Source organism: Bufo gargarizans, chromosome 8 (genome assembly GCF_014858855.1).
Source record: "Bufo gargarizans isolate SCDJY-AF-19 chromosome 8, ASM1485885v1, whole genome shotgun sequence".
NCBI classification, from domain to species: Eukaryota; Metazoa; Chordata; class Amphibia; order Anura; family Bufonidae; genus Bufo; species Bufo gargarizans.
In genome coordinates this window covers 47,767,857-47,792,084 of record NC_058087.1, presented here as the reverse complement: position 1 = coordinate 47,792,084, position 24,228 = coordinate 47,767,857, and the positions used below count along the sequence as shown (strand labels likewise).

Below are 24,228 nucleotides of genomic sequence, written 5' to 3'. Positions count from 1 at the left end.
TTTGTTTAAAAAACTGACACAATACTTCTGTTATGTTCCGTTATTCATTGTTTTTAAACGGATCTGTTTGTTTATTTATTTATTTATTCCAAAGTGCACCTTTCGGATTTCGCAGGCCATTTTTTACACATTTTGATTGCAAACTACTTCTCGCACATATGGGCCCCTAAATTGCCAGGGCAGTATAACTACGCCACAAGTGACCCCATTTTGGAAAGAAGACACCCCAAGGTATTCCGTGAGGGGCATGGCGAGTTCATAGAATTTTTTATTTTTTGTCACAAGTTAACGGAAAATGATGATTTATTTTTTTTCCCCCCCTTACAAAGTCTCATATTCCACTAACTTGCGACAAAAAATAAAAAATTCTAGAGAACTATCTTGGCAAAAGACAACTTTTCCCATTTTTTTTTTTATACAAAGTTGGCATTTGACCAAGATATTTATCTCACCCAGCATGGGTATATGTAAAATGACACCCCAAAACACATTTCCCAGCTTCTCCTGAGTACGGCGATACCACATGTGTGACACTTTTTTGCAGCCTAGATGCGCAAAGGTGCCCAAATTCCTTTTAGGAGGGCATTTTTAGACATTTGGATCCCAGACTTCTTCTCACGCTTTAGGGCCCCTAAAAAGCCAGGGCAGTATAAATACCCCACATGTGACCCCACTTTGGAAAGAAGACACCCCAAGGTATTCAATGAGGGGCCTGGCGAGTTCATAGAATTTTTTTTATTTTGGCATAAGTTAGCGGAAATTGATTTTTTTTTTTCTCACAAAGTCTCACTTTCCGCTAACTTGGGACAAAAATTTCAATCTTTCATGGACTCAATATGCCCCTTAGCGAATACCTTGGGGTGTCTTCTTTCCAAAATGGGGTCAGTTGTGGGGTGTTTGTACTGCCCTGGCATTTGACGGTCTCTGCAATCATTACATGTATGGCCAGCATTAGGAGTTTCTGCTATTCTCCTTATATTGAGCATACAGGTAATGAGATTTTTTTTTTCCGTTCAGCCTCTGGGCTGAAAGAAAAAAATGAACGGCACAGATTTCTTCATTCGCATCGATCAAAGTGAATGAAAAAATCTCTGCCAAAAAAAAAGAGGGGAAAAGCGTCTGCCAGGACATAGGAGCTCCGCCCAACATCCATACCCACTTAGCTCGTATGTGGATGAATAAATCATTGCCGGGATTTTTTTTTTTATATACAAAGTGTTTGCCAAAGCATAGGAACGCCGCCTCCTCCTCAGCTCGTATGCCTCGGCAAACGTATCTTTTACTGCAGAGGAGAAATCTCGTCTTGCAGCGCCGCATACACAGACTTGCGTGTAATCTGACAGCAGCGCAATGCTTCTGTCAGAATGCACATCAGTGCTGCAGCTGGTCGATCGGTTGGTCCACCTGGAAGGTAAAAAAGAAAAAACCAGGCTGCAACGCAATAATTTTGTTAACTTTGGAACAGAACATATAAACTTTAACTTTTTGAACTGAACATTAACCTTTTTGCTTACTGGTGATTTTTTTTTTTTTTACCTTTATAGAACAAACCTCTCCAATGTGCAAAGCGCAAATCGCCCAAAGATGTGGCGAAGTGCGTTATGCACTTTGTCACAGGTGAAAGGAGACGTTTGCAGCAGCTCTGTGTGAATGGGCCGTAATAGCCCTGTGTGCCTGTCCTGGTGAGATGATCCCTATGCTAGGTGTACCTGTGTGTGGTACTTCCGGAAACACTCCCCTAAGCATAGGGCAGGGTGGTCAGGGCAGTCAGGACAGAAATAGCGGGTGTCACGCCTTATTCCACTCCTGCTACAGACACGACATCTTTTTCGGGGTGACGGTTGGGTTAAGGTACCAGGAACGACATTGGGGAAATGTCGCTCGTGTAGACGGCTAACTACACTGGTGGATGGGGCCACGGAACCTCCTGGGTACAGGAGGTTCTCGATGATCTCTTCCTGAAATTTGAGGAAGGATCGTGTTCTCCCAGCCTTACTGTAGAGAACAAAACTATTATACAGAGCCAATTGAATCAAATATATAGACACCTTCTTATACCAGCGTCTGGTTCTGCGGGAAACTAAATACGGAGACAACATCTGGTCATTGAAGTCCACTCCTCCCATGTGAAGGTTATAGTCGTGGACTAATGGTGGCTTTTCAATGACACGGGTTGCTCGCTCAATTTGGATTGTCGTGTCTGCGTGAATGGAGGAGAGCATGTAAACGTCACGCTTGTCTCTCCATTTCACCGCGAGCAGTTCTTCGTTACACAATGCAGCCCTCTCCCCCCTTGCAAGACGGGTGGTAACGAGCCGTTGGGGGAAGCCCGCGCGACTAGTTCGCGCGGTGCCACAGGCGCCAATCTGTTCTAGAAACAAATGCCTAAAGAGGGCCACACTTGTGTAGAAATTGTCCACATAAAGATGGTACCCCTTGCCGAATAAGGGTGACACCAAGTCCCAGACTGTCTTCCCACTGCTCCCCAGGTAGTCAGGGCAACCTACCGGCTCCAGGGTCTGATCTTTTCCCTCATAGACACGAAATTTGTGGGTATAGCCTGTGGCTCTTTTACAGAGCTTATACAATTTGACCCCAAGCGCCTGCTTGGGATGTATTGTTTGAAGCCAAGGCGCCCGGTAAAATGTATTAGGGACTCGTCTACGCAGATGTTTTGCTCTGGGGTATACAAATCTGCAAATTTCTGGTTGACATGGTCTGAGGGGCCGAATTTTTGGCTGTGTGCTGGGCGCTAACTGATCCCTAAACTACCTAACAAGGGGCCTAAACTATCCTAAAACCTAACAGTCAATACCAGTGGAAAAAAAAAGTGACAGTTTACACTGATCACTTTTTTCCTTTCACTAGTGATTGACAGGGGCGATCAAAGGGGTGATCAAAGGGTTAATTGGGGTGCAGGGGGTGATCTGGGGCTAGTGTGTGGTGTTTGGTGTACTCACTGTGAAGCCTGCTCCTCTGCTGGATCCAACCGACCAAAAGGACCAGCAGAGGAGCATTTACTAATATGATCTGTTATCTGGCCTTTGATTGGATTTTTTTAAAAATCATCAGCTTGCCAGCCGCGATCATTGGCTGGCAAGCTGATGACGTGACCCCCCTTGAAGAAATGCCGGCCCGCATTGCGCGGGCCGGCTAACCGCGTCATCTCGCGTCTCTCGAGATGATGTGCTAATGCGTGACAGATCTGCGTTAGGCAGTCCGGAGGCGGTTAAATGCTTCTTAGCAAATACTTGGAACTGTTCACCAAGGACATTCGTTCCCTTGAGAGAAAGATGCAAACCATCTTTCTTGTACAGTTCTTTTCCATTCCAACAAGAGTTACCATGAGACACAAAGCCAAACCCTTGGTTCAGACACCATTCACCAAGCCATACATTGAATTCCTTAATGCGCATCTTCCTGTCATGCTGAAGGTTATGCACAGGCAAAACTGCAGAGAATGAAACAGTTGATGCAACCTCCCGTATATCCTTTCCAAGTGTGTGAAAAGCTTCTTTCACCTTTGAAACCTCATTGCAAGCCAGATCGTTTGTCTTAAGATGGAGAATAACATCCACTTCCCTTTCCTGCTTTGCTTGCCCTAAGTGACACTGGTCAGATTTGCAAAACATGGCCTGGTCCTTAAGGTGAAATAAGGCTGTGTCCTAAAGGGTTAAGAGTGAAAAGGAGCAGGTTGTTGGATCCTAACATTACCAATCCTTTTGTTGTTCTCAGGGATGATAAGCCACCACCAGAGGTACCTGGCAGCGGTTTACTCTCCTGTTCCAAATTAGAACACATGCACGAACCCCATCCACCCACTGCTGATTGATGACTTTCTTCCCATACTTATTATTGGTGGGGTCACAGCAGTCAGCATTTATTTAATTTTTAAGAACTTAAAATGTTTGTGAAATAACTTGAACTAATGTGTGAATTTATAATTTCAGATTTAATGAAAAACTGCAGCATCTACTTCTGGATGAACCCCTAAATGCATCGCTTTGCCTGCCGTTATACCTACCCATTCCTTCTTTGTCAGCTTCTTTAGAAAATTCCATTATTGCACCAGCCCTGCAGAAGTCATCCACACACAGTGCTATGTATTCGCCAACCAAGCCAGACCATACTGTGCGCTCCCCCTCACTAAGACCATCTGTGAAAGACAGAATAAAGGAGTTAAATATGAAGTTAAGAGGGAATCAACAGGAGGATATCGCTTTCAGCTTACACCTTAGCACCTTGCTCGATGTGGGCAAAATTGAGCAAGGGAGCAGTTCACCAAAGTAAATGTACCCCATAAACATACAATTATGATCATACAGGATCTGATTTTTTTTTTTAAATGTTAGCTGATATATTTTCTAAGTGTGTGTTTTTCGAAAGTTGCAATTTCTTTATTAGAACAACACAAAATGTAATAGTCGGTATGTCTTTGTATATTTTGGAATTTGAAATTCAAACTGTAAGCATGGCAAAATAATTAACCAGACCTTAAAATAATTATCAGCTTGTAAATATAATAGGGAATAGAAAATGCTTTCTGCATATGTAGTGTAACATGTGTTCCTAAATGCATTATATTTTATTACATTTTGTTTTGTATTAAATTATGTAAAATTAATGTGTCTGTACAATGATAGAGGATACAGTCTTTCAACATTAGCCCCACATTACCTATTATGGTCTTAGTTAACAATCAAAAACTGGGACAGGTCATAGCAGGAAAATAAAAAATCTTTCTTTAAAAATCAGACACAAAATCGGACACAAAAGAAACAAGCATCACTGTTATATACTTCACCATTGGAGACAGGCAAGGGTAGTCCACAGAACAAAACTACAACACAGAAGGGCAGCACTACGTTCTTGATTTTAGCAAAAATAAATAAAAGGCTTTATTCGCACATTTTATGACGTTTCACCTCAAACTGGGGCTGAAACTGCAAAATAGGGCTAAAAAAAAGACTTTTCTTTTTAGTCAAGAACGTAGTGCTGTTTTTGACTGGGACTTTTTAGTAAAAGGTTACATGGGGCTGTGCAATATTGTCATGTGTATGTGCTGCGTCTACATATAAGACCAAAAAAATATATATCTGTTGCTGGTTGTGGCACAAATTCTGGTAAGTGGTAATGGCATAGAAGTCACTGCACTTTTGGGATCCATGGTCTGACTATACTGTTATGTCTCACCTGGCTAGGTGGATTTTCGGTTAGAACCAAATGAGCAGGTCTTATGCAGCATGGTCAGGTGGTGGTGGTGGTGCAGAAGTCACATATATGCAGCAAAAGTGGGTAGTTGATGTTGGAGTGTGATGTAGCAGGGTGGATGACATAGCTGAACTGTTTTGCTGACGAGAGCAAGACTTTAGCTCAGATACTCTTTAAAGAGAATCTCTTAACTGCAACTACACTATTCTGCCACAGATGTATGTTAGAGAAGTCTCTGGTTGTGAGTGGTAATCTCTGTACAAGCAATGGTAGATAGCTGAACTCACTAATATCCCTAGGTTGTGGTACCATTTGTATGTGAAAATCCAGTGAGGAGAATACAGTGGAGATGCTTTGGTAATTTATTGAGTTTACCTTGAGCAAAACACATAGAGGACATTAGAGGTCAAAACGAAATGCTCTCACCAGCTCTGAGTCTGCTGCAGGAAAAGACACAGCAACAGAGCACAGGATGTGATGTCACAGAAAGGGAGGAGTAGAACAGAGAGCAAAGGCAATTGAATTTGCATAATACATTTAAGGAAACCTATAACAAGTGTGACCACAGGGTGGCAGCATTACATAACATGGTAATGATATGATAACATAAACAGCCATTTATCTAATTGGAAGAAATACATGCTGGGACAGGATTTCACACTATATGCAAACAAGAATGTCCGTATGATGTTTAATGAAAATACTGGAAACAAAGATAAAAGGCAAAAAAATAAATACAGTAAACTAGAATGGGTGAACAGGAACAGTCCAATGTCTTGCGGGTGATTGCCTGGTTTCAAGTTGACAATGAGGCTGCCTTTTGGAATGTCTTGCTTGTCATGTATATATTTCAGTTCCTTGTGAAAGGCACTCTGCTGTACGTTACATATCACAAGCAACTCACTTAGGACAATATCTTCTGCAGACAGAGGTTTATGGCACACATGCCAACTGCAACACTCAGTGTTATGTTTCTCAGCACGAAAACACTGTACAATGTGGATTAACCTTGCAATGGTCTGAACAAGCTTTCACCATCTGGAGAAGCGTTCAAAACGATGACAGCCCAAGCCAGACCTTCTTTCAGCCTTGGTGACAAGGGTACTAACTTCAGGGCGAATCTCTGGATCTTCATGAGGGTCTTGGAGACTGAAGATGTCTTGAGTAGGAGTTTCTCTGCTCTGGTTCAGCAAAAACTCCAGACCCGTTAACCAAGAAGAATTTGCAGAGACTCTACCACATGGATGTCAAACTCATGGCCCTCCAGATGTTGCAAAACTACAACTCCCATCATTCCCTGATAGCTGTAGTATGCCCAGGCATGATGGGAGTTGTAGTTTTGCAACAGCTGGAGGGCCACGAGTTTGACATCCCTGCTCTACCAGATGCTGGTCTGGTGGCGCAATCTGCGGGATTGAGATGAAATGGAACATAGTGCTACTGTTCAGGTTTAGAGGACCTTCTAATCCTTCAGTGTGGATGCAGCATCATTCACCTGATGAAGGGGCATTTGTCCCCGAAGCGCGTAGTGAGTTTGCAATAAATATATCTGAAGATATGACATACGCACCTGGTTGGTTCCTTGCGCCGAGGGATGTTCCTTCTTTCCATTTCACATTAATCCTCCGTGTGTGCCCAGGCACGCTCATCTAAAGCAGTGTTTCCCAACCAGTGTGCCTTTTTGCAACAGCTGGAGGCACACTGGTTGGGAAACACTGATCTAAAGTACATCTGCATCTGTGGCTGAATACCTTCCTATCCATTGGGGATTGGTTATATCCCTGACATGTCTACATTAGTGTTGTGCCTACTTTTGCACAACCGTTCAAGGTGAGCCTCTGATATTGGAGTTCATTTCTGGCCCTGTGTTTTTTTTGTCTTCTGTGCATGCAATGAATATCACGCCTATTCAATTCAATGTGGTTACTGACGTAGATGTAGAAGCATTTCAACTGGTTGTATATATAACCCAGAACAACCTTACTGTCTGTGTAAAATTAAATGTCATCCACATGAATATCTAGCTCACGCTGTATAAAGTCTGCAATCTCCACAGCTAGTACAGTCCCACAAAGTTCAAGCCTAGGAATGGTGTGTTCGGCTTTTGGAGCTAATTTCGCCTTCCCAAACAGAAATCCAACATGAGCTTCATTGCAATAGTCTATTACCTTTAAATAAGCAACAGCTGCGATAGCTTCAGTAGACGCATCTGAGAATATGTGGATTTTTTTCTCTGAGTTGTTGTAAGGGATGTTTGAGTGTAGCACCATGGTATGTGACTCCTGTCTAATGCTTGCAAGCATTCCTTCCAAAGCTCCTACTTTTGCTGTTTGTGAGAGGGCAGTGGAGAATCCCAGTCTGAAATACAGGGTAGGCCATTTATATGGATACACCTTAATAGAATGGGAATGGTTGGTGATATTAACTTCCTGTTCCCTTACGTCCTACCAGCAGCACAGATGGGGTTAACTGCCCCTGTGGACTGGTAGGACCGGCGGAATTTTAATGAGCCCAAGAACCAATAAACGATCTTCAGCTCCCTGAAAGGGAGGAGATCACCCCCCAGCCCACCGTGTTTTTTTCTGTCCTCTGGACAGGTGGACTGGCGTATCGCTCCCACAGGGAGCTGAGAGTGCTAAGGGCTTTCTTTCTTTCTTTAGAAAGGATCGCCCCGTTTTTTTTTTGGCTCTCATCTGCCTTTATTTTAGGCTGATTGCGGCGATTTTTGTACCTGGGGTACCGTCGGGGAGCGGGGTGTCCCCCTCCCCTCTTCTTTCAGCATTGTGCGGTGTCCCGTTTCTTCCTATCGCCACATGCGTGCGGCGCTATGGGCGCCGCCATCTTCCGGAAGTGACGCGCTCTAGGTGCGCTACGTCACTTCCGGTTTTTTCGCAGCGCGATCTGAGGTTCTATCCTCACCTCCTTTATTAAAATTGTTCCCCCATATACATCCTGGGATCCAGGATTAACCGGGGGAGCTACTTACAGCAGGTTGAGCCAGTATAGGCTCTCTTAGATCTCCGGGCTATTTACGATCCAGGACCCGCCCAGGGGGCGGGGCTTTCTCCTTTTAAGCGCCCAGAGCCTGTCAGTTAGTGCTCTGGTTGCATCGCTTTGACAAGCTAGCTCCAGAGTTCCCTGTGCCTTGAGATTTCCTTGTAATATTGCTTGGCTTGGGTTTGTTGTTCCTCTTCTGCAGCTCTATTTTTCTTCTAGTGCTGGTGGGCCCCCTTAAGGTCTTGTTTCTCCACCTCCAATTTTTGTAGGTGCTATGACCTGTTTTTTCTTTCCAATTACAGACTATGGCTTCCCCTAGGGATCCGGATCAGCGAAAGGCTGGGGCCAAGAGGAAGCATTTGGCGTGTTTTGAATGCAACACGCCCTTAGACGACGGCTGTCCCTACTCTAGATGTGAGAGTTGTCGCACGGCACCTACGGAACCCACGATGCAGGAAATGTTTCAGTGGACGAAGACATACGTGGATGATTCCATTAAGGGAGTGGTGCGTCTACTTAATGAGAGGTTACCAGGACCCTCTCAGACTCCCATGGATGTGGTCGCACCAGTCGAAAGACCTACCCCCTGTTCGGTGGGGTCTTCTTCTGAGGAAGAAGAAATTACTTCTTGCTTTTTCCCTCCAGAAAAGACGCAGAAGTTACTTAAGTCCATCAGGTCGGGGGACCAGGATGTTGACATGGGGGAGTCCTCCGATCCCGCCGGACGGACACAGCGTGTCTTCAGAGCGGATGAGACCCTTCTCTCTGTGATGCGCACAGAGTGGCGAAAGCCTGAGAAAGGTCCAGTTCTCACCAGAAAGTTTAAACTCATGTACCCGATGGCTAAACCCTTGGTGGAATCGTGGGGTTCCGTTCCCAAGGTGGACATGGCTATAGCCAAGTTGTCCCGGCGCACTCTAGTTCCTGCAGACGATGGGTCTAGTCTGCAGGACCCTCTAGACCGGAGGGCAGAGTGCACCCTTAGAAGGAGTCATGCGGCGGCCGCTGCCTCCGCATCAACTTCAATTGCGGCCACTGAAGTAGCCACCTATTTACGCTCTAGGCTCAACCAGATCCAGACGGACGTGGACCAGAGCGTATCCAGAGATGATATCCTGGCAGCCTTCAAATCAGCCAATCTGGCTATGGACTTCCTAGTTGACTCCACCCAGATGCAGCTGAAGCTGGCCACCAAAACTATGGCCCTAGTTTCGGCTGCCCGCAGACCACTTTGGCTGAAACCTTGGATCGCGGACAACGCGTCCAAGTTCAACCTTTGTGGGCTCCCCTTCGAACCGGATAGGCTGTTCGGGTCCGAATTGGACAAAATAATGGAGGGGCTCTCCGATAAAAAGGGGAAGAGCCTCCCCCAGCAGCCCTTTCGGGGACAACCCAGACAGGAGAAGAAGCGCGAAGGTCGTCCGGGGCAGCAGTCTAGGCGCAGAGATTGGGGGGGACCGTCTCGTAAATATTCGAGGCGCTCCCGTAAACCCACCAAGGAGGCAAAACCCTCCTGACTATGGGCCTCTTCGAGGCTCTTGGATAAGCCCTGCTGCCCTTGCAGTGTCTCCTCTAGACTTTCCCGTACCACTCCCCCAAACTCCCGTGGGGGGCCGTCTTTCCCATTTCAAAGACTCTTGGAGTCAGTTGATCGCAGACCCTTGGGTTCTGGACTTAGTCTCCGTCGGGTACCGGGTAGACTTTATCTCTCTCCCCCCAGAGAGATTCATCGCCACACGAAACTTCGGGTCGGCCAAACAAGTGGTCCTGGAATCTTACATCCAGGACTATATCTCCAAGGGAGCCCTAGAGGAGGTGCCGGCAGGGGAGAGAGGCCTAGGCATTTACTCACCAGTGTTCCTGGTTCCCAAGAAGACGGGAGACCTCCGGATTATCATCGACTTGAGATTTCTCAATCGATTTATAAGGAAAACAAGGTTTCGCATGGAAACCATAAGGTCAGTCGCCCATATCCTCAACCTCGGGGATGTCATGGCTACTCTGGACCTCAAAGACGCGTATCTTCATATTCCGATCCATTCCGCTTCCCGGAAATTCCTCAGGATCGCGGTCCAGATTTCAGGGATTCGCAGGCACTTTCAGTTCACCGCGCTTCCCTTCGGAATCTCTTCTGCCCCCCTTATCTTCACCAAGGTGGTGGTGTCGGTGGTGGCAGCTTTGAGACTTCAGGGTCTGACTATTATTCCTTATCTGGACGATTGGCTTTTCATAGCCTCTTCAGTTCCGATCCTTACCCACCATCTTCAGATCGCAATCTCCTTTCTCTTCCGCCTAGGCTGGATTATCAACTGGCAGAAGTCGAATGTGAGCCCATCGACTTCAATCCATTATTTAGGATTCGTGGTCGACTCTGTGGAGATGTCCCTCCAGTTGACTTTAGAAAGGAGAGCACGGATTCAGGACCTGGCAAAAGTCCTTTGCGTCCCTCGTCGAGTCTCTATCCGGACTCTCATGAAGATGCTGGGGCTCATGCCAGCGGCTGCGGACGCAGTCCCTTGGGCGCTATGGCACCTCCGTCCTCTTCAGTCGGAGGTTTTACACCTATGGAACGGCAGCCCGGCGGGGCTAGATTCCCTGTCCGGTCAAACCCGGAATTCCCTCAGATGGTGGTTTCGACTGCCAGTAGGGAAGTCTATGACCCAACCAACTTGGGTCATATTGACTACAGACGAGTCCCTTGTAGGCTGGGGCGCTCACCTGGACGGATCCCCAGTACAGGGATCCTGGTCCCCCCTGGAGCGGCGTCTTTCTTCCAATCTTCGCGAGATGCGAGCTATCCGGCTAGCCCTCCTTCACTTCGCCCCTCAGATTCGGGGCAAAGCGGTGAAAGTCCAGTCAGACAATATGACTGCGGTTCTCTATATAAACAAGCAGGGAGGCACAAGGTCATTGCCCCTTCTATCAGAGATCGGGGTGATCCTTCGGTGGGCAGAGTTGAACCTTTCCCATTTATCTGCCGTTCATATTCGAGGCTCCCTCAATATGATAGCGGACCGCTTAAGTCGAGGATTACCGACCATGGAGTGGTCTCTGCATCCGGAGGTCTTCAGGCAGCTAGTTCACAGTTGGGGTATGCCAGAGGTGGATCTCATGGCAACCAGGTTCAACGCCAAGGTGCTGATGTTCTGTTCCCTGTACAGGGAAGACAACCCCCTGGCGATAGATGCTCTGTCGATACTGTGGAGGTTCAGGCTGGCTTACATCTTCCCTCCGTTTTCCATGATACCGAGGGTATTGATGAAAATCCGTCAGGATCAGGCCTCGGTAATAGCCATCATACCGTTTTGGCCCAGAAGATCCTGGTTTACCCAGCTCATTCAGATGAGTCGGGGACAATATTGGAGACTCCCCCCGGAGCAGACCCTGGTGTCGTGGGACACTCACCTCTGCCCAGATCTGCACAGGTTCAACCTGACAGCCTGGAGGTTGATCAGTCCCTTCCCAACATAGAAGGGCTTTCCGAGTCGGTCCTGAGAACTTTGTCGCATTCCCGAGCAGAGTCTACAAAGAAGGCCTACTCCAGGATCATGAGAATCTTCGTGGCATGGTGTGATTCCAAACAGGTGGCGTCTGCAGATCCGCCCCTTCCTACGATACTACAATTCCTTCAAGACGGATTAGATAGAGGCCTATCTCCAGCTACCTTGAAGGTACAAATTTGTGCCATCTCGGCCTGTCTCAACAGGCCATATTCTCGGGACCCACTCATCAAACGCTTCCTGAAGGGAGCTGAGAGACTAAAGCCTACTATACTGAAACCTATTCCCCAGTGGGATCTTTCAGTAGTGCTCAGGGGGCTAGCATCTCCCCCCTTCGAGCCTTTGGAGGAGGTAGATTTCAAATTTTTAACTCTAAAGATGGTCTTTCTTCTGGCTATAGCTTCAGCCAAAAGAGTCTCTGAATTGCAGGCTTTCTCTGCAATTCATCCATACATTATTTTCTTACAGGACAGAGTGCTCCTGAAGTTTTTACCATACTTCAGGCCTAAGGTGCCTACCTTTCAAAACCTCAACCAGGTAATCTCTTTACCAGTTTTGTTTACAGCCTCCTCCTCTGATACTCCAGCTAGAGATCCGCTGGATATTTCTAGATGCCTCCAGATCTATGTGGATAGATCCAGAGAGTTCAGGATAGATGAGAATCTCCTTATCCTGTTTGCCAGTAAGTCTAAAGGCCGTAAAGCGTCTAAAGCCACCATTAGTCGCTGGATCAAGGAGGCCATTAGGGAAGCCTTTGTCTCCCAAACCTTAGATCCTCCCGAGTTTGTGAGAGCCCATTCTACTAGGGCGGTCTCCACCTCGGTTGCGGAAAGAAGCCTTCTCCCCTTAGAGTTGATCTGTAAGGCGGCCTCCTGGAGCTCTGAGTCAACCTTCATCTCCCATTATAGGATAGATGCTAGGATGGCAGAGTTTTCGGCTTTTGGGCAGACAGTTCTTAGTTCTGCCAGGCATGAGGACCCTCCCTAGGGGTTTCATCTTGCTATCTCCCCATCTGTGCTGCTGGTAGGACGTAAGGGAATCGTTAATTTCTAACGATAATTTGTTTTCCCTTAGTCCTAACAGCAGCACACAAATATCCCACCCTAAATACATCATACTTGTTAAAAACACAGTGGGCTGGGGGGTGATCTCCTCCCTTTCAGGGAGCTGAAGATCGTTTATTGGTTCTTGGGCTCATTAAAATTCCGCCGGTCCTACCAGTCCACAGGGGCAGTTAACCCCATCTGTGCTGCTGTTAGGACTAAGGGAAAACAAATTATCGTTAGAAATTAACGATTTGTGGCACATTAGTATATGTGAGGGGGGAAACTTTTCAAGATGGGTGGTGACCCTCTTGGCCATTTTGAATCCAACTTTAGTTTTTTCAATAGGAAGAGGGTCATGTGACACATCAAACTTATTGGGAATTTCACAAGAAAAACAATGGTGTGCTTGGTTTTAATGTAAATTTATTCTTTCATGAGTTATTCCCAAGTTTCTGACCACTTATAAAATGTAAAAAAACACAAAAATATCGTGGCAAATATGGAGGAACTGCTCAAACCCCGAACACTGTAGCGTGTTTTACATTGGGGGAGCAGTCCCACCGCATGTGGACCGCAGCAGACGACTATCCCCAGCAAAAAATGCATACAATGGAGGATGTCGGCGCGGTCCACATGCACCACTAAGGCATCCCATACACAACAAGGCATTGTGCGGATGAAAATACAATCATATATCACAAAAACATTGCACCAAACGGATATACCACTGACTATACTGGCTAGTCATACAAATAGATATTAAAAGCTGAGACTTTTGCCAATATATTCCTGTCAGGAAGATATCGGAGCCCATCATGCATCGGAGCATGATGGGCTCCGATATCTTCCTGACAGGAATATATTGGCAAAAGTCTCAGCTTTTAATATCTACTTGTATGACTAGCCAGTATAGTCAGTGGTATATCCGTTTGGTGCAATGTTTTTGTGATATACACTTATAAAATGTGTTCAATGGGCTGCCTATTGTGTTGGATTGTCAATGCAACCCTCTTCTCCCACTCTTCACACACTGATAGCAACACCGCAGGAGAAATGCTAGCACAGGCTTCCAGTATCCGTAGTTTCAGGTGCTGCACATCTCGTATCTTCACAGCATATGATTTTATTAAATATAATAACAATAGTATATGCATATAGCGATATAATGTCCTTATTCTGCAAATAAAGTATATACAAAGGATAAAGAATTTATAACACCAATTGCGTGAACGTCATCTGACAGCGACATATCAGCTGGGAAGCCCTTTAAAGCGAAAGCAGTCATGATCAGGAAAACACAATTTCCTGCGCAAGCTGTCCACTCGTAGGTGAGCTCCTGACTTATTCCCTCTAGATTTACAGCTTTTTTACAGATTAAACAAAGAACGTCACTCCTTAGTCGAATGTAGCCAGGATATGCTCAGTATAAGGGCTCATGCACATAAACATGTGCTGCCCTTTCTGTGCATTGGCGACCGCAGTTTAAGATGTAGCAAAGCTGTATACATATAATGGAAATAACGCTTTTGCAGAGTTAGAAGCCAAAAGGCTGGTGTGTCTATGATGTTTTTTTTATAAATTTTAAGATATGTGCTGTCATGTTACACATGCATGGTTTGCTGCGTTTTGAGCGGATCGGTCATGGATCTGCAAAAACGGATCCGTTACAATAATACAACCGCATGCATCCGTCATGAACAGATCCGTTTGTATTATCTGTAACATAGCCAAGACGGATCCGTCATGAACTCGATTGAAAGTCAATGGGAGACAAATCCATTTCTATTGTGCCAGATTGTGTCAGTTTCGTCAAGCGGATAGCAAAACTCTGCAGGCAGCGTTTTGGTGTCTGCCACCAGAGGGGAATGGAGACCGATCAGAGGCAAACGGATGCATTCTGAGCGGATCCTTTTCCATTAAGAATGCATTAGGGCAAAACGGATCTGTTTTGGACCGCTTGTGAGAGCCCTAGACGGATCTCACAAACGGAAAGCGCGAGTGTGAAAATAGCCAAAGATTGATGGTTACTGATATCTCATCGCAACTGTAAGTTACAGAGATCACACTTTCAATGCTTAGATTGGAGAGGCAGAACAGTCAAAAAAAATCTGTGAAAGGATCTTAGAAGATCAGCCAAATATCTTTCAAAGGATCCTTGCTAGCTATGCATGTCTAGTGAGATGTATATGGACACTGGAATATAGCAGCAAACGCACAGTGCAAGCCTGCATGCTCTTAGCATAGGATTCATCAGTTTTCAGCACAGATTGATTGAAAGGACTGTTCATGCAACTGTTCTATAATCAGCTTCTAATCTACACTGTATTGCCATATGCATTTCTACCTGCAAGTAAATCTAAGCTCTGTATGCAAACGAAAGTAACTTTGCAAGCAGCCATAACCAAACTAAATCTCTCTTGCTCCTCTTCACACTGGTTGCCTAGGAAACCTGATCCCCAAGCCAGAACATTGATACATTTCTGTGCAAACACAATACCTTGTAATTTAAAGGGTTTCTACCACCAGAAATACTGTTATGTAGCTGACTGACATTAGCGATGCGCCCATGTCAGCACTACATAACAGTATGTTTCTAGCATTAGTCCCTGCAGCCGTTTCTGTAAAAAAAAAAGCACTTTTATTCTATGCTAATGAGCCTCTAGGTGCTATGTGGGCGTAAAATCAGCACCTAGAGGCTCCGTCCACTCACGCTTTATCCCGCCCAGGTCCCCTGTTCTGCCCGCCCCGCTCCTCTTGATTGATGGCACGGTTCACCGCATCGTTGACGAAATCCTGTGCCTGCGCCATTCACTTCTGTCTTCGGCGCAGGCAGTGAAGGCCACTCTCCTGATGCCGGCTTCCTCAATGTGACGTAGTCGCGCAGGCGCATTGAGGAATCCGGCACCAGGAGCGCATCATTCACTCACTGCGCCTAATGCAGAAGTGAACGGCGCAGGCGCGGGATTTCGTAAGCGATGCTGCGAACCGTGGCATCAATCAAGAGGAGCGGGGCGGGCAGAACAGGGGACGGGATAAAGCGTGAGTGGACGGAGCCTCTAGGTGCTGATTTTACGCCCACATAGCACCTAGAGGCTCATTAGCATAGAATAAAAGTGCTTTTTTTTTTACAGAAACGGCTGCAGGGACTAATGCTAGAAACATACTGTTATGTAGTGCTGACATGGGCGCATCGCTAATGTCAGTCAGCTACATAACAGTATTTCTGGTGGTAGAAGCCCTTTAACCCTCTGCTTATCATCACAATGCACCAGCAAGGCAATATACAATCTGAGGAAACTAACACACAGCAAGAACCTGAACATTCTTTCAGATCAGGAGTTAAAACCTAAAAGCCACATGAAACAAAAACGTTTAGCAAATGCAACTTGGAAAGATCAACAGAACTATAAGGCCTCATGCACATGACCGGTTTTTGGGTCCGCATCCGAGTTTTGGCGGCTCGGTGCGGACCCATTCATTTCAATGGAGCCGCAAAAGATGCGGACAGCACTCCATGTGCTTGTTATAGATGTCGGGCGGCACTGAGGCCACTTGCTGTTTGCTTGAGTTTGACAAAGGCACTTGCATGTGCCGAAACGCGCATCACCTCTATCCATGAGTGGCGAATAAAATATTGACGACTACATCGTAAGGAGTGGTGGTTCTTTCTTTCATTGAAGCACTCCATGTGCTGTCCGCATCCGTGGCTCCGTTCCGCGGCCCCGCAAAAAAAATATAACATGTCCTATTCTTGTCCGTAATTTGCGGACAAGAATAGGCATTTATATTGCCCGCGCCCGTTCCGCAAATTGCGGAAGGCAACACGGGCGCCTTCTGTTTTTTGCGGATCCGCGGTTTGCGGACCGCAAAAAACGGCACGGTCGTGTGCATGAGGCCTAAGGCTGACAAGGAGAAACTGCTGTGTAACATCAGTCACTTATGGTCTAACACTGTTGAATGCATGTCGGCTCTGTCTCAACCAACTCATGAGGTATTGCACCTAGAGGACGCTGTTAAGCAATTGAATGCTGCTTATGAGATCTATCAAAGACTGTCTGTTGTACTACTTTAAGAGATCAGCATATTTGGCACTGAAGATTCCTTACAAGGATTAAAGGAAGTGAATGAGCTCAATCTTGCAAGAGACTATGTAGTAATACAAACAAGGACAAACGCAGAAGTAAAAAAATCGCACATCTCCATGAATCCAGATCCCCTCTCTCCACAACATCTAGGCGCTCCACAAGATCTTCCAAATCCTTTTGATCAACATCTTCTACTCTCAGCCAACAACTCATCAAAGCCCACGCTGATGCAGAAGCTTCTAAAATCCAAGCAGCCTTTGCCCAGAAAAAAGCAGAGATGGAAGCTGAAGCTGCATGGAAGAAAGCAGAGATGGAAGTTTTGGAAAAACAATGCGAGCATGCCAAAGACATGGAAAGACTAAGGGCTGTTTCACACGAGCGGATGCCGAGCGTGACATCCGCTGCGTGAAAGAGTGCCAAGACCCGATGTGGACAACTTTATCTCACTGTGATTTCGTAGTAAAGAGATCACAGAGAGGCACGGAGCATTATCAGTCATGTTAATGCTCTGTGCTTCTGCTGTCCGCATCGGGTCTTGGCACTCTTTCACGCAGCGGATGTCACGCTCGGCATCCGCTCGTGTGAAACAGCCCTAAGAGTCTTATAGCAGGCCATAAGTGACAATGAAAGAGGTATCAGTATTAGTCACTCTGTTATATCTTATACATCAGATTCATCATTAGTGTTGAGCGTGAATATTCGAATTACGAATTTTAAGCGCGAATATCGGCACTTTGAGAATTCGCAAATATTTTGAATAGAGTGCTATATATTTGTTTTTTGAATATTCGTCTTTTTTTCCATCTGAACACATGATTCCTCCCTGCTTCTTGCTTGTGGGCCAATGAGTCAGAGAGGAATCATGACTTCAGATGAAAAAAAAAGATAAATATTCTAAAAAACAAATATATAGCACTATATTTGATAGTGCTATATATTCGTTTTTTAGAATATTCATCATTCGCTATATATTTGCTATATCAAATATTCGCAATTTTTTTACATCTGAAAACATGATTTCTCCCTGCTTCTTTCTGGTGGGTCAATGAGTCATTGGCCCACAAGCAACTTAACCACTACCCGACCGCCTAACGCAGGATTGCGTCCTGCGGGCGGCTGGGTTATTCATCGTGGACGCATCGGCGCGTCATCTCGCGAGAGGCGAGATTTCCTGTGAATGCACGCACACAGGAGCGTGCGTTCACAGGATAGGAAGGTAAACTAGTTGATCTACAGCCTACCAGCGGCGATCATTCGCTGGCAGGCTGTAGATGCCTTTTTTTTTAACCCTTGAAAGGTATATCAGACGCTGTTTTGTTAACAGCGTCTGATATACCTGCTACCTGGTCCTCTGGTGGTCCCTTTTGCTTTGATCGACCACCAGAGGACACAGGCAGCTCTGTAATAAGTAGCACCAAGCACCACACTACACTACACCCCCCCTGTCACTTATTAACCCCTTATTAACCCCTGATCACCCCCCAGTAAGGCTCCATTCAGACGTCCGTATGTGTTTTGCGGATCCGTGGATCAGCAAAACACGGACACCGCGGATCTGCTAAACAAAGACACCGGCAATGTGCTTTGCGCATTTTGCGGATCCGCACATTGCCAGAACTATATAGAAAATCCCTTTTCTTGTCCGCAATTGCAGACAAGAATAGGACATGTTCTATAGGCTCTACAAAAAACGCAGTGTTCGCCCGATCAGGCCTGATCTTGTGCGCACACTTGCGTTCAGTCCGCCCCACCGCAGTTTTTTTCTGATCACTGCAAAAACACCGTAAAATCGCTGCGGCGCTGAAAGATCACTTTTGAAGGGCATGGCGAGTTCATAGAAGATTTTTTTTTTGGGGCACAAGTTTGCGGAAATTGCTTATTTATTATTATTTTTATAATTTTTCTTACAAAGTCTCATATTCCACTAACTTGTGACAAAAAATAAAATCTCACATGAACTCACCATACCCCTCACAGAATCCAAATGCGTAAACATTTTTAGACATTTATATTCCAGACTTCTTCTCACGCTTTAGGGCCCCTAAAATGCCAGGGCAGTATAAATACCCCATAAGTGACCCCATTTTGGAAAGAAGACACTCTTACAAAATCATTTTCCGCTAACTTGTGCCAAAAAAATAATATTCTAGGAACTCGCCATGCCACTCACGGAATACCTTGGGGTGTCTTCTTTTCAAAATGTGGTCACATGTGGGGTATTTATACTGCCCTGGAATTTTAGGGGCCCTAAATTTCTAAAAATGCCCTCCTAAAAGATACTCATTGGAATTTGGGCCCCTTTGCGCACCTTGGCTGCAAAAAAGTGTCACACATGTGGTATCGCCGTGGAGAAATAGGGCAATGTGTTTTGGGGTGTATTTTTACATATACCCATGCTGGGTGAGAGAAATATCTCTGTAAAATGACAACTTTTTTTATTAAAAAAATGGGAAAAGTTGTCTTTTACAGAGATATTTATCTCACCCAGCATGGGTATATGTAAAAATACACCCCAAAACACATTGCCCTACTTCTTCTGAGTATGGCAATACCACATGTGTGACACTTTATTGCAGCCTAGGTGCACAAAGGGGCCCAAATTCTAAAGAGCACCTTTAGGATTTCACAGGGCATTTTTTACGCATTTGGATTCCAAACTACTTCTCACGCTTTAGGTCCCCTAAAATGCCAGGGCAGTAAAAATACCCCACAAGTGACCCCATTTTGGAAAGAAGACACCCCAGGTATTCCGTGAGGGGTATGGTGAGTTCATGTAAAATTGTATTTTTTGTCACAAGTTAGTGGAATATTAGACTTTGTAAGAAAAAAAAAATCCTTTTCCGCTAACTTGTGACAAAAAATAAAAACTTCCATGAACTCACTATGCCCATCAGCGAATACCTTAGGGTGTCTACTTTCTGAAATGGGGTCATTTGTGGGGTGTTTCTACTATCTGGGCATTGTAGAACCTCAGGAAACATGACAGGTGCTCAGAAAGTCAAAGTGCGTAAATTCACATTTTTGTACCATAGTTTGTAAATGCTATAACTTTTACCCAAACCAATAAATATACACTTATTGCATTTTTTTTAATCAAAGACATGTAGAACAATAAATTTAGAGAAAAATGTATATAGAAATGTAGTTTTAATTGAAAAATTTTACAACAGAAAGTTAGAAATTTAGTTTTTTTGCAAAAAATTTCGGTCAATTTTGATTAATATCCAAAAAAGTTAAAATGTCAGCAGCAATAAAATACCACCAAATGAAAGCTCTATTAGTGAGAAGAAAAGGAGGTAAAATTAATTTGGGTGGTAAGTTGTATGACCGAGCAATAAACTGTGAAAGTAGTGTAGTGCAGAATTGTAAAAAGTGGTCTGGTCATTAAGGGAGTTTAAGCTAGGGGAGCTGAACTGGTTAAAGGGGTTCTGCAGTTTGTTTTAACTGATGATCTATCCTCTGGGAATAGGAAATATATTCGTTATTTAAAATATTCAATTTTTTTTCCAATCTGTGCAGTCTTTCACATACTCCTCCCCGACAAGCGTCCCCATCACACGGGAACGCCTGTGGGTTAGAAAATACCATTGGATCTGAGTATATTTTAACCCACAGGCGTTCCCATGGTGACAGGGATGCTTGTCAGGGAGGAGTATGTGAACAACCGTACAGATTTAAAAAAAAACAACGAATATTCTAAATAACGAATATTAGCTATATTGCTATAACTTCGTTTTTTAGAATATTCATTTTCTAAAACACGAAGTTATAGCAATATAGCGAATATTAGTGGAGTACACATATAAACTGCAATTTAGCTAATATAGTGCTATAGTATTATTTTTTTTATAGTGTACATTTTTTCCAAATCTGAACTTCAGAAGAGACAAAAAAACTAGACTATAAAAAAAAATACTATAGCACTATATTAGCTCTATGTGTATTTCACGAATATTCACTATATTGTTATAACTTCTTTTTTTAGAATATTCGTAATATTCTAAAACAAGAATATATAGCAATATAGCGAATATTCTTAAAATACACATATTAGCAATAGCCAACCAATAGGAAAGTTGCCTTATACAGTTAAAAGAAAATCGCAATACGCGAATAATTAAATTGCATATTATTCGCGATAAATACAATAATGATGAATATTCTATTTCGACTAATATAAGACGAATATTCAATCAAATATTCGCGAAATATCGCGAAATCTAATATGGCATCTTCCGTTTATCACTAGACAGTACCCAGATCAGCCCAAGGGGGGATGTCCCCGCTGTTATTGCCTACTCCGAGATCTCAAATGTCAGTGGTGGTGAACGTGAGGATGATGACGTGTCGATGGACGTCATGTGGGTGCCCACAAGAGAGAAAGGAGGGGAGTTCAGAGAGAGAGATGGAGCAGCAGAGAGGGAGGAGAAGGAGGAGAAGCAGGCACAGCTCGCAGGGCACAGGAGGCAAAAAGCAGACTGGCACATGGCTCCGCAGTGTGGGCTTTTTTTTAACGTGTCAGCTGCTGACAATAGTGTTGCCATCTGCAGCCTGTGCTATCAACGCATAAGTCGCGGTAAGCCCAACACTCACCTAGGGACGACTGCCTTAAGAAGGCACCTGGCCTCCCATCACGGAGCCTAGTGGAAGCAACGCTGTCAGAATCCACAAAGCCACACTCCCGGCGCTCCACGTCCTGCCTCTTCTCCTTCTCCTCTCTCCTCCCATTTGTCCTCCAATCCACCTTTAACCGTGCCATCGTCATAAGGCAGGCTTCCGTGGCCCAAATGTTTGAGCCCAAAAAGAGGATGACGCCGGATAACCCTCTTGCCCAACGGCTGACCGCTGGCTTGTCGGAACTGCTAGCCCACCAACTACTGCCATATAAACTGGTGGACTCGGAGGTCTTTAGAAAATTTGTGGCCATTGGCACACCGCAATGGAAGGTCCCCGGAAGGAAATATTTCTCCCAGAAGGGCATCCCAGAGCTATTTGGTCACGTTCAGCGGGAAGTGAATATATCTGATACATCTGACCACAGACACATGGTCTAGTAAACAAGGGCAGAGAAGGTACATCACTTTTACTGCCCATTGGGTGAACCTTCTGACGGCCGTCAAGCATGTAACCTGTGGCTCCCGTGTGGATTTAGTGTTACCGCTACAGATTGCATGCAGAGCTGCCTCTTCTTCTCCTCCTACTCCATCCTCCATCTCCTCCTCGGCTGACTCCTCCTTTTCCACTGCTACCGCCTCTTCCGCTGCGCCCCCAAGCTTTTCAGAACCTATTTGATGTCCCAGGTGAGACTTTGCTATGCTGCGGATGTTGTGCCTGATAGCCAAGAGCCACACCGGTCCTGCACTGCTTACAGCTCTGCGGTCACAGGCCGATCAGTGGCTAACCCCGCTCAATTTGACAGTTGGTAAAGTGGTGTGCGACAACGGTGCCAATCTGCTGAACACGCTGAAACAGGGCAAATTGACACATGTGCAGTGCATGGCACATGTCCTGAACTTACTCGTGCAGCGATTCGTTGCCAAATACCCCGGGTCCAGGACGTCTTGCGGCAGGCCAGGAAAATCTCTGGCCATTTTACAAGATCTTACACGACCATGGCTCGCCTTGCTGACGTTCAGCGGCGACACCACTTGCCTGTCAGACGTCTGGTTTGTGACAGCCCGACACGCTGGAACTCCACCTTGTATATGCTTGATAGGCTGCTCCAACAGCAAATTTATGTTAATGACTACCTGTACGAACTCTGCAGCAGGACAGGTTCTGGGGAGCTTGGTTTCTTTTCACCACGCCAGTGGCTGCTCATGCGCGACATATGCAGACTTCTGCAGCCTTTTGATGAGATCACCAAGCTGGTCAGTCGCAGCCAGGGCGCCATCAGTGACATTGTACCTTACACCTTCTTTCTGGAGCTTGCATTGCGTCATGTCATTGATCAAGCCGTCGAGGAGCAGGAAGAAGACAAAGTCCCAATGCTGAATGAATTCCCAGGGGGGACTACTCCATCTGAGACAAGTCAGCAGGAGTCTGAAGAGTAGTCAGAGGAGGATGGTGGCTGGGGGTAGGAGGAGCAAGAAGAGCAGGCTTTAAGGGGGACTTTAAACTTTTCGGGGATCTATGGTGTTGTCCGTGGCTGGGGGGAGAACACCGAGGACGACATTATCCTGGGCGATGAGCAGGAGCCAGGGTGCTCCACCGCTTCCAATTTAGTGCAAATGGGGGCATTCATGCTCCATTGTCTGCATTGGGACCCCCGTATAAAAAGCATAAAGGGCAAGGACCAGTACTAGGTGGCAACGTACTTAGACCCCCAGTACAAACACAAAATGGCAGACATGTTACCAGCATCACAGAGGGCTGGCAGAATGCAGCATTTCCAGGCCTTGCCGAGAGAGATGCTGCATTCTGCTGTTGCGGGCACTGGCAGAGGAATTTCCACCCACAACGAAACAGGTGCGGGTACCAATGCTACCGCTCCTGCAAGAAGAGGGCGGTTTGAAGCTGTGTTGGTCACTACGGATATGAAATCATTCTTGCAGCCATCCCATCGACAGCCGCCCTCCGGATCCAGCCTCAGGGAACGCCAAGACCGTCAAGTGTCCGACTACATCGGGTAAACGGCCGATGTGTACTCTCTGAGAAGCGAGGAACCCCTGGACTACTGAGTGTGTAGGCTTGACCTGTGGCCAGAGCTGGCACAATTTGCCATGGAACTCTTGGCTTGCCCCTTGTTGAGTGTCCTGTCCGAAAGGACGTTCAGCGCAGCAGGGGGGATCGTGATCGATAAGCGCACTCGCCTAGTTCACTACAGTGTGGACTACCTTACATTTCTAAAAATGAATGAAGCATGGATCTCGGAGGAATTCAACACGTGTGTTGTCCACGTGTAATTGAATTTCCTTATGCTAGCCCACACATATCCACCACCACCCAGAACAAAGAATGGTCCTTGTCTTATGTATATACAGCGGCATTAAAAGGCCTTTTCTGTCAGGTGAATGCCAAATTTTGGGGCATCTACTCCAGTGACCTACAGTAAAATTTTTATCAAGTGAACGCCTAATATACCTCCAGCCACAGAATCACAAGTTCTTTTGTGTCAGGTGAATGACAAATTTTTGGGGCCTATACTCCAGTGGCCTACAGTTCTATTTTTATCCAGTGACTGATCGCCTAATGTACCTCCTGCCACATAATCACAAGTTCTTTTCTGTCAGGTGAATTTTTGGGGCTCGTACTCCCGTGGTTTAAAATAAAAAAATTCTAGGCTCCAGCAGGGCACATTTTTGAGAGCTTCCCTTTAAGACGCATACAAATGTCCCCTGATTAAAATACATTTTTTTTGTGGGAATTTTTGCCAATGATCGCCCTCTG

At 45.5% G+C, this 24,228-nt stretch overlaps 1 protein-coding gene across 2 annotated transcripts in view; it reads left to right on the top strand.

Moving 5' to 3' along the window:
* LOC122944563 (minichromosome maintenance complex component 3 associated protein) overlaps positions 1-4,624 on the top strand; it is a 56,882-nt gene extending 52,258 nt beyond the window's left edge. For both annotated transcript variants that reach the window (XM_044302965.1, XM_044302967.1), the window contains exon 28: positions 3,951-4,624. In XM_044302965.1, the coding sequence (XP_044158900.1) occupies positions 3,951-4,290 (340 nt within the window). In that variant the 3' untranslated portion in view covers positions 4,291-4,624. The remainder of the gene's footprint in view (positions 1-3,950) is intronic.
* Positions 4,625-24,228: the final 19,604 nt, after the last annotated feature.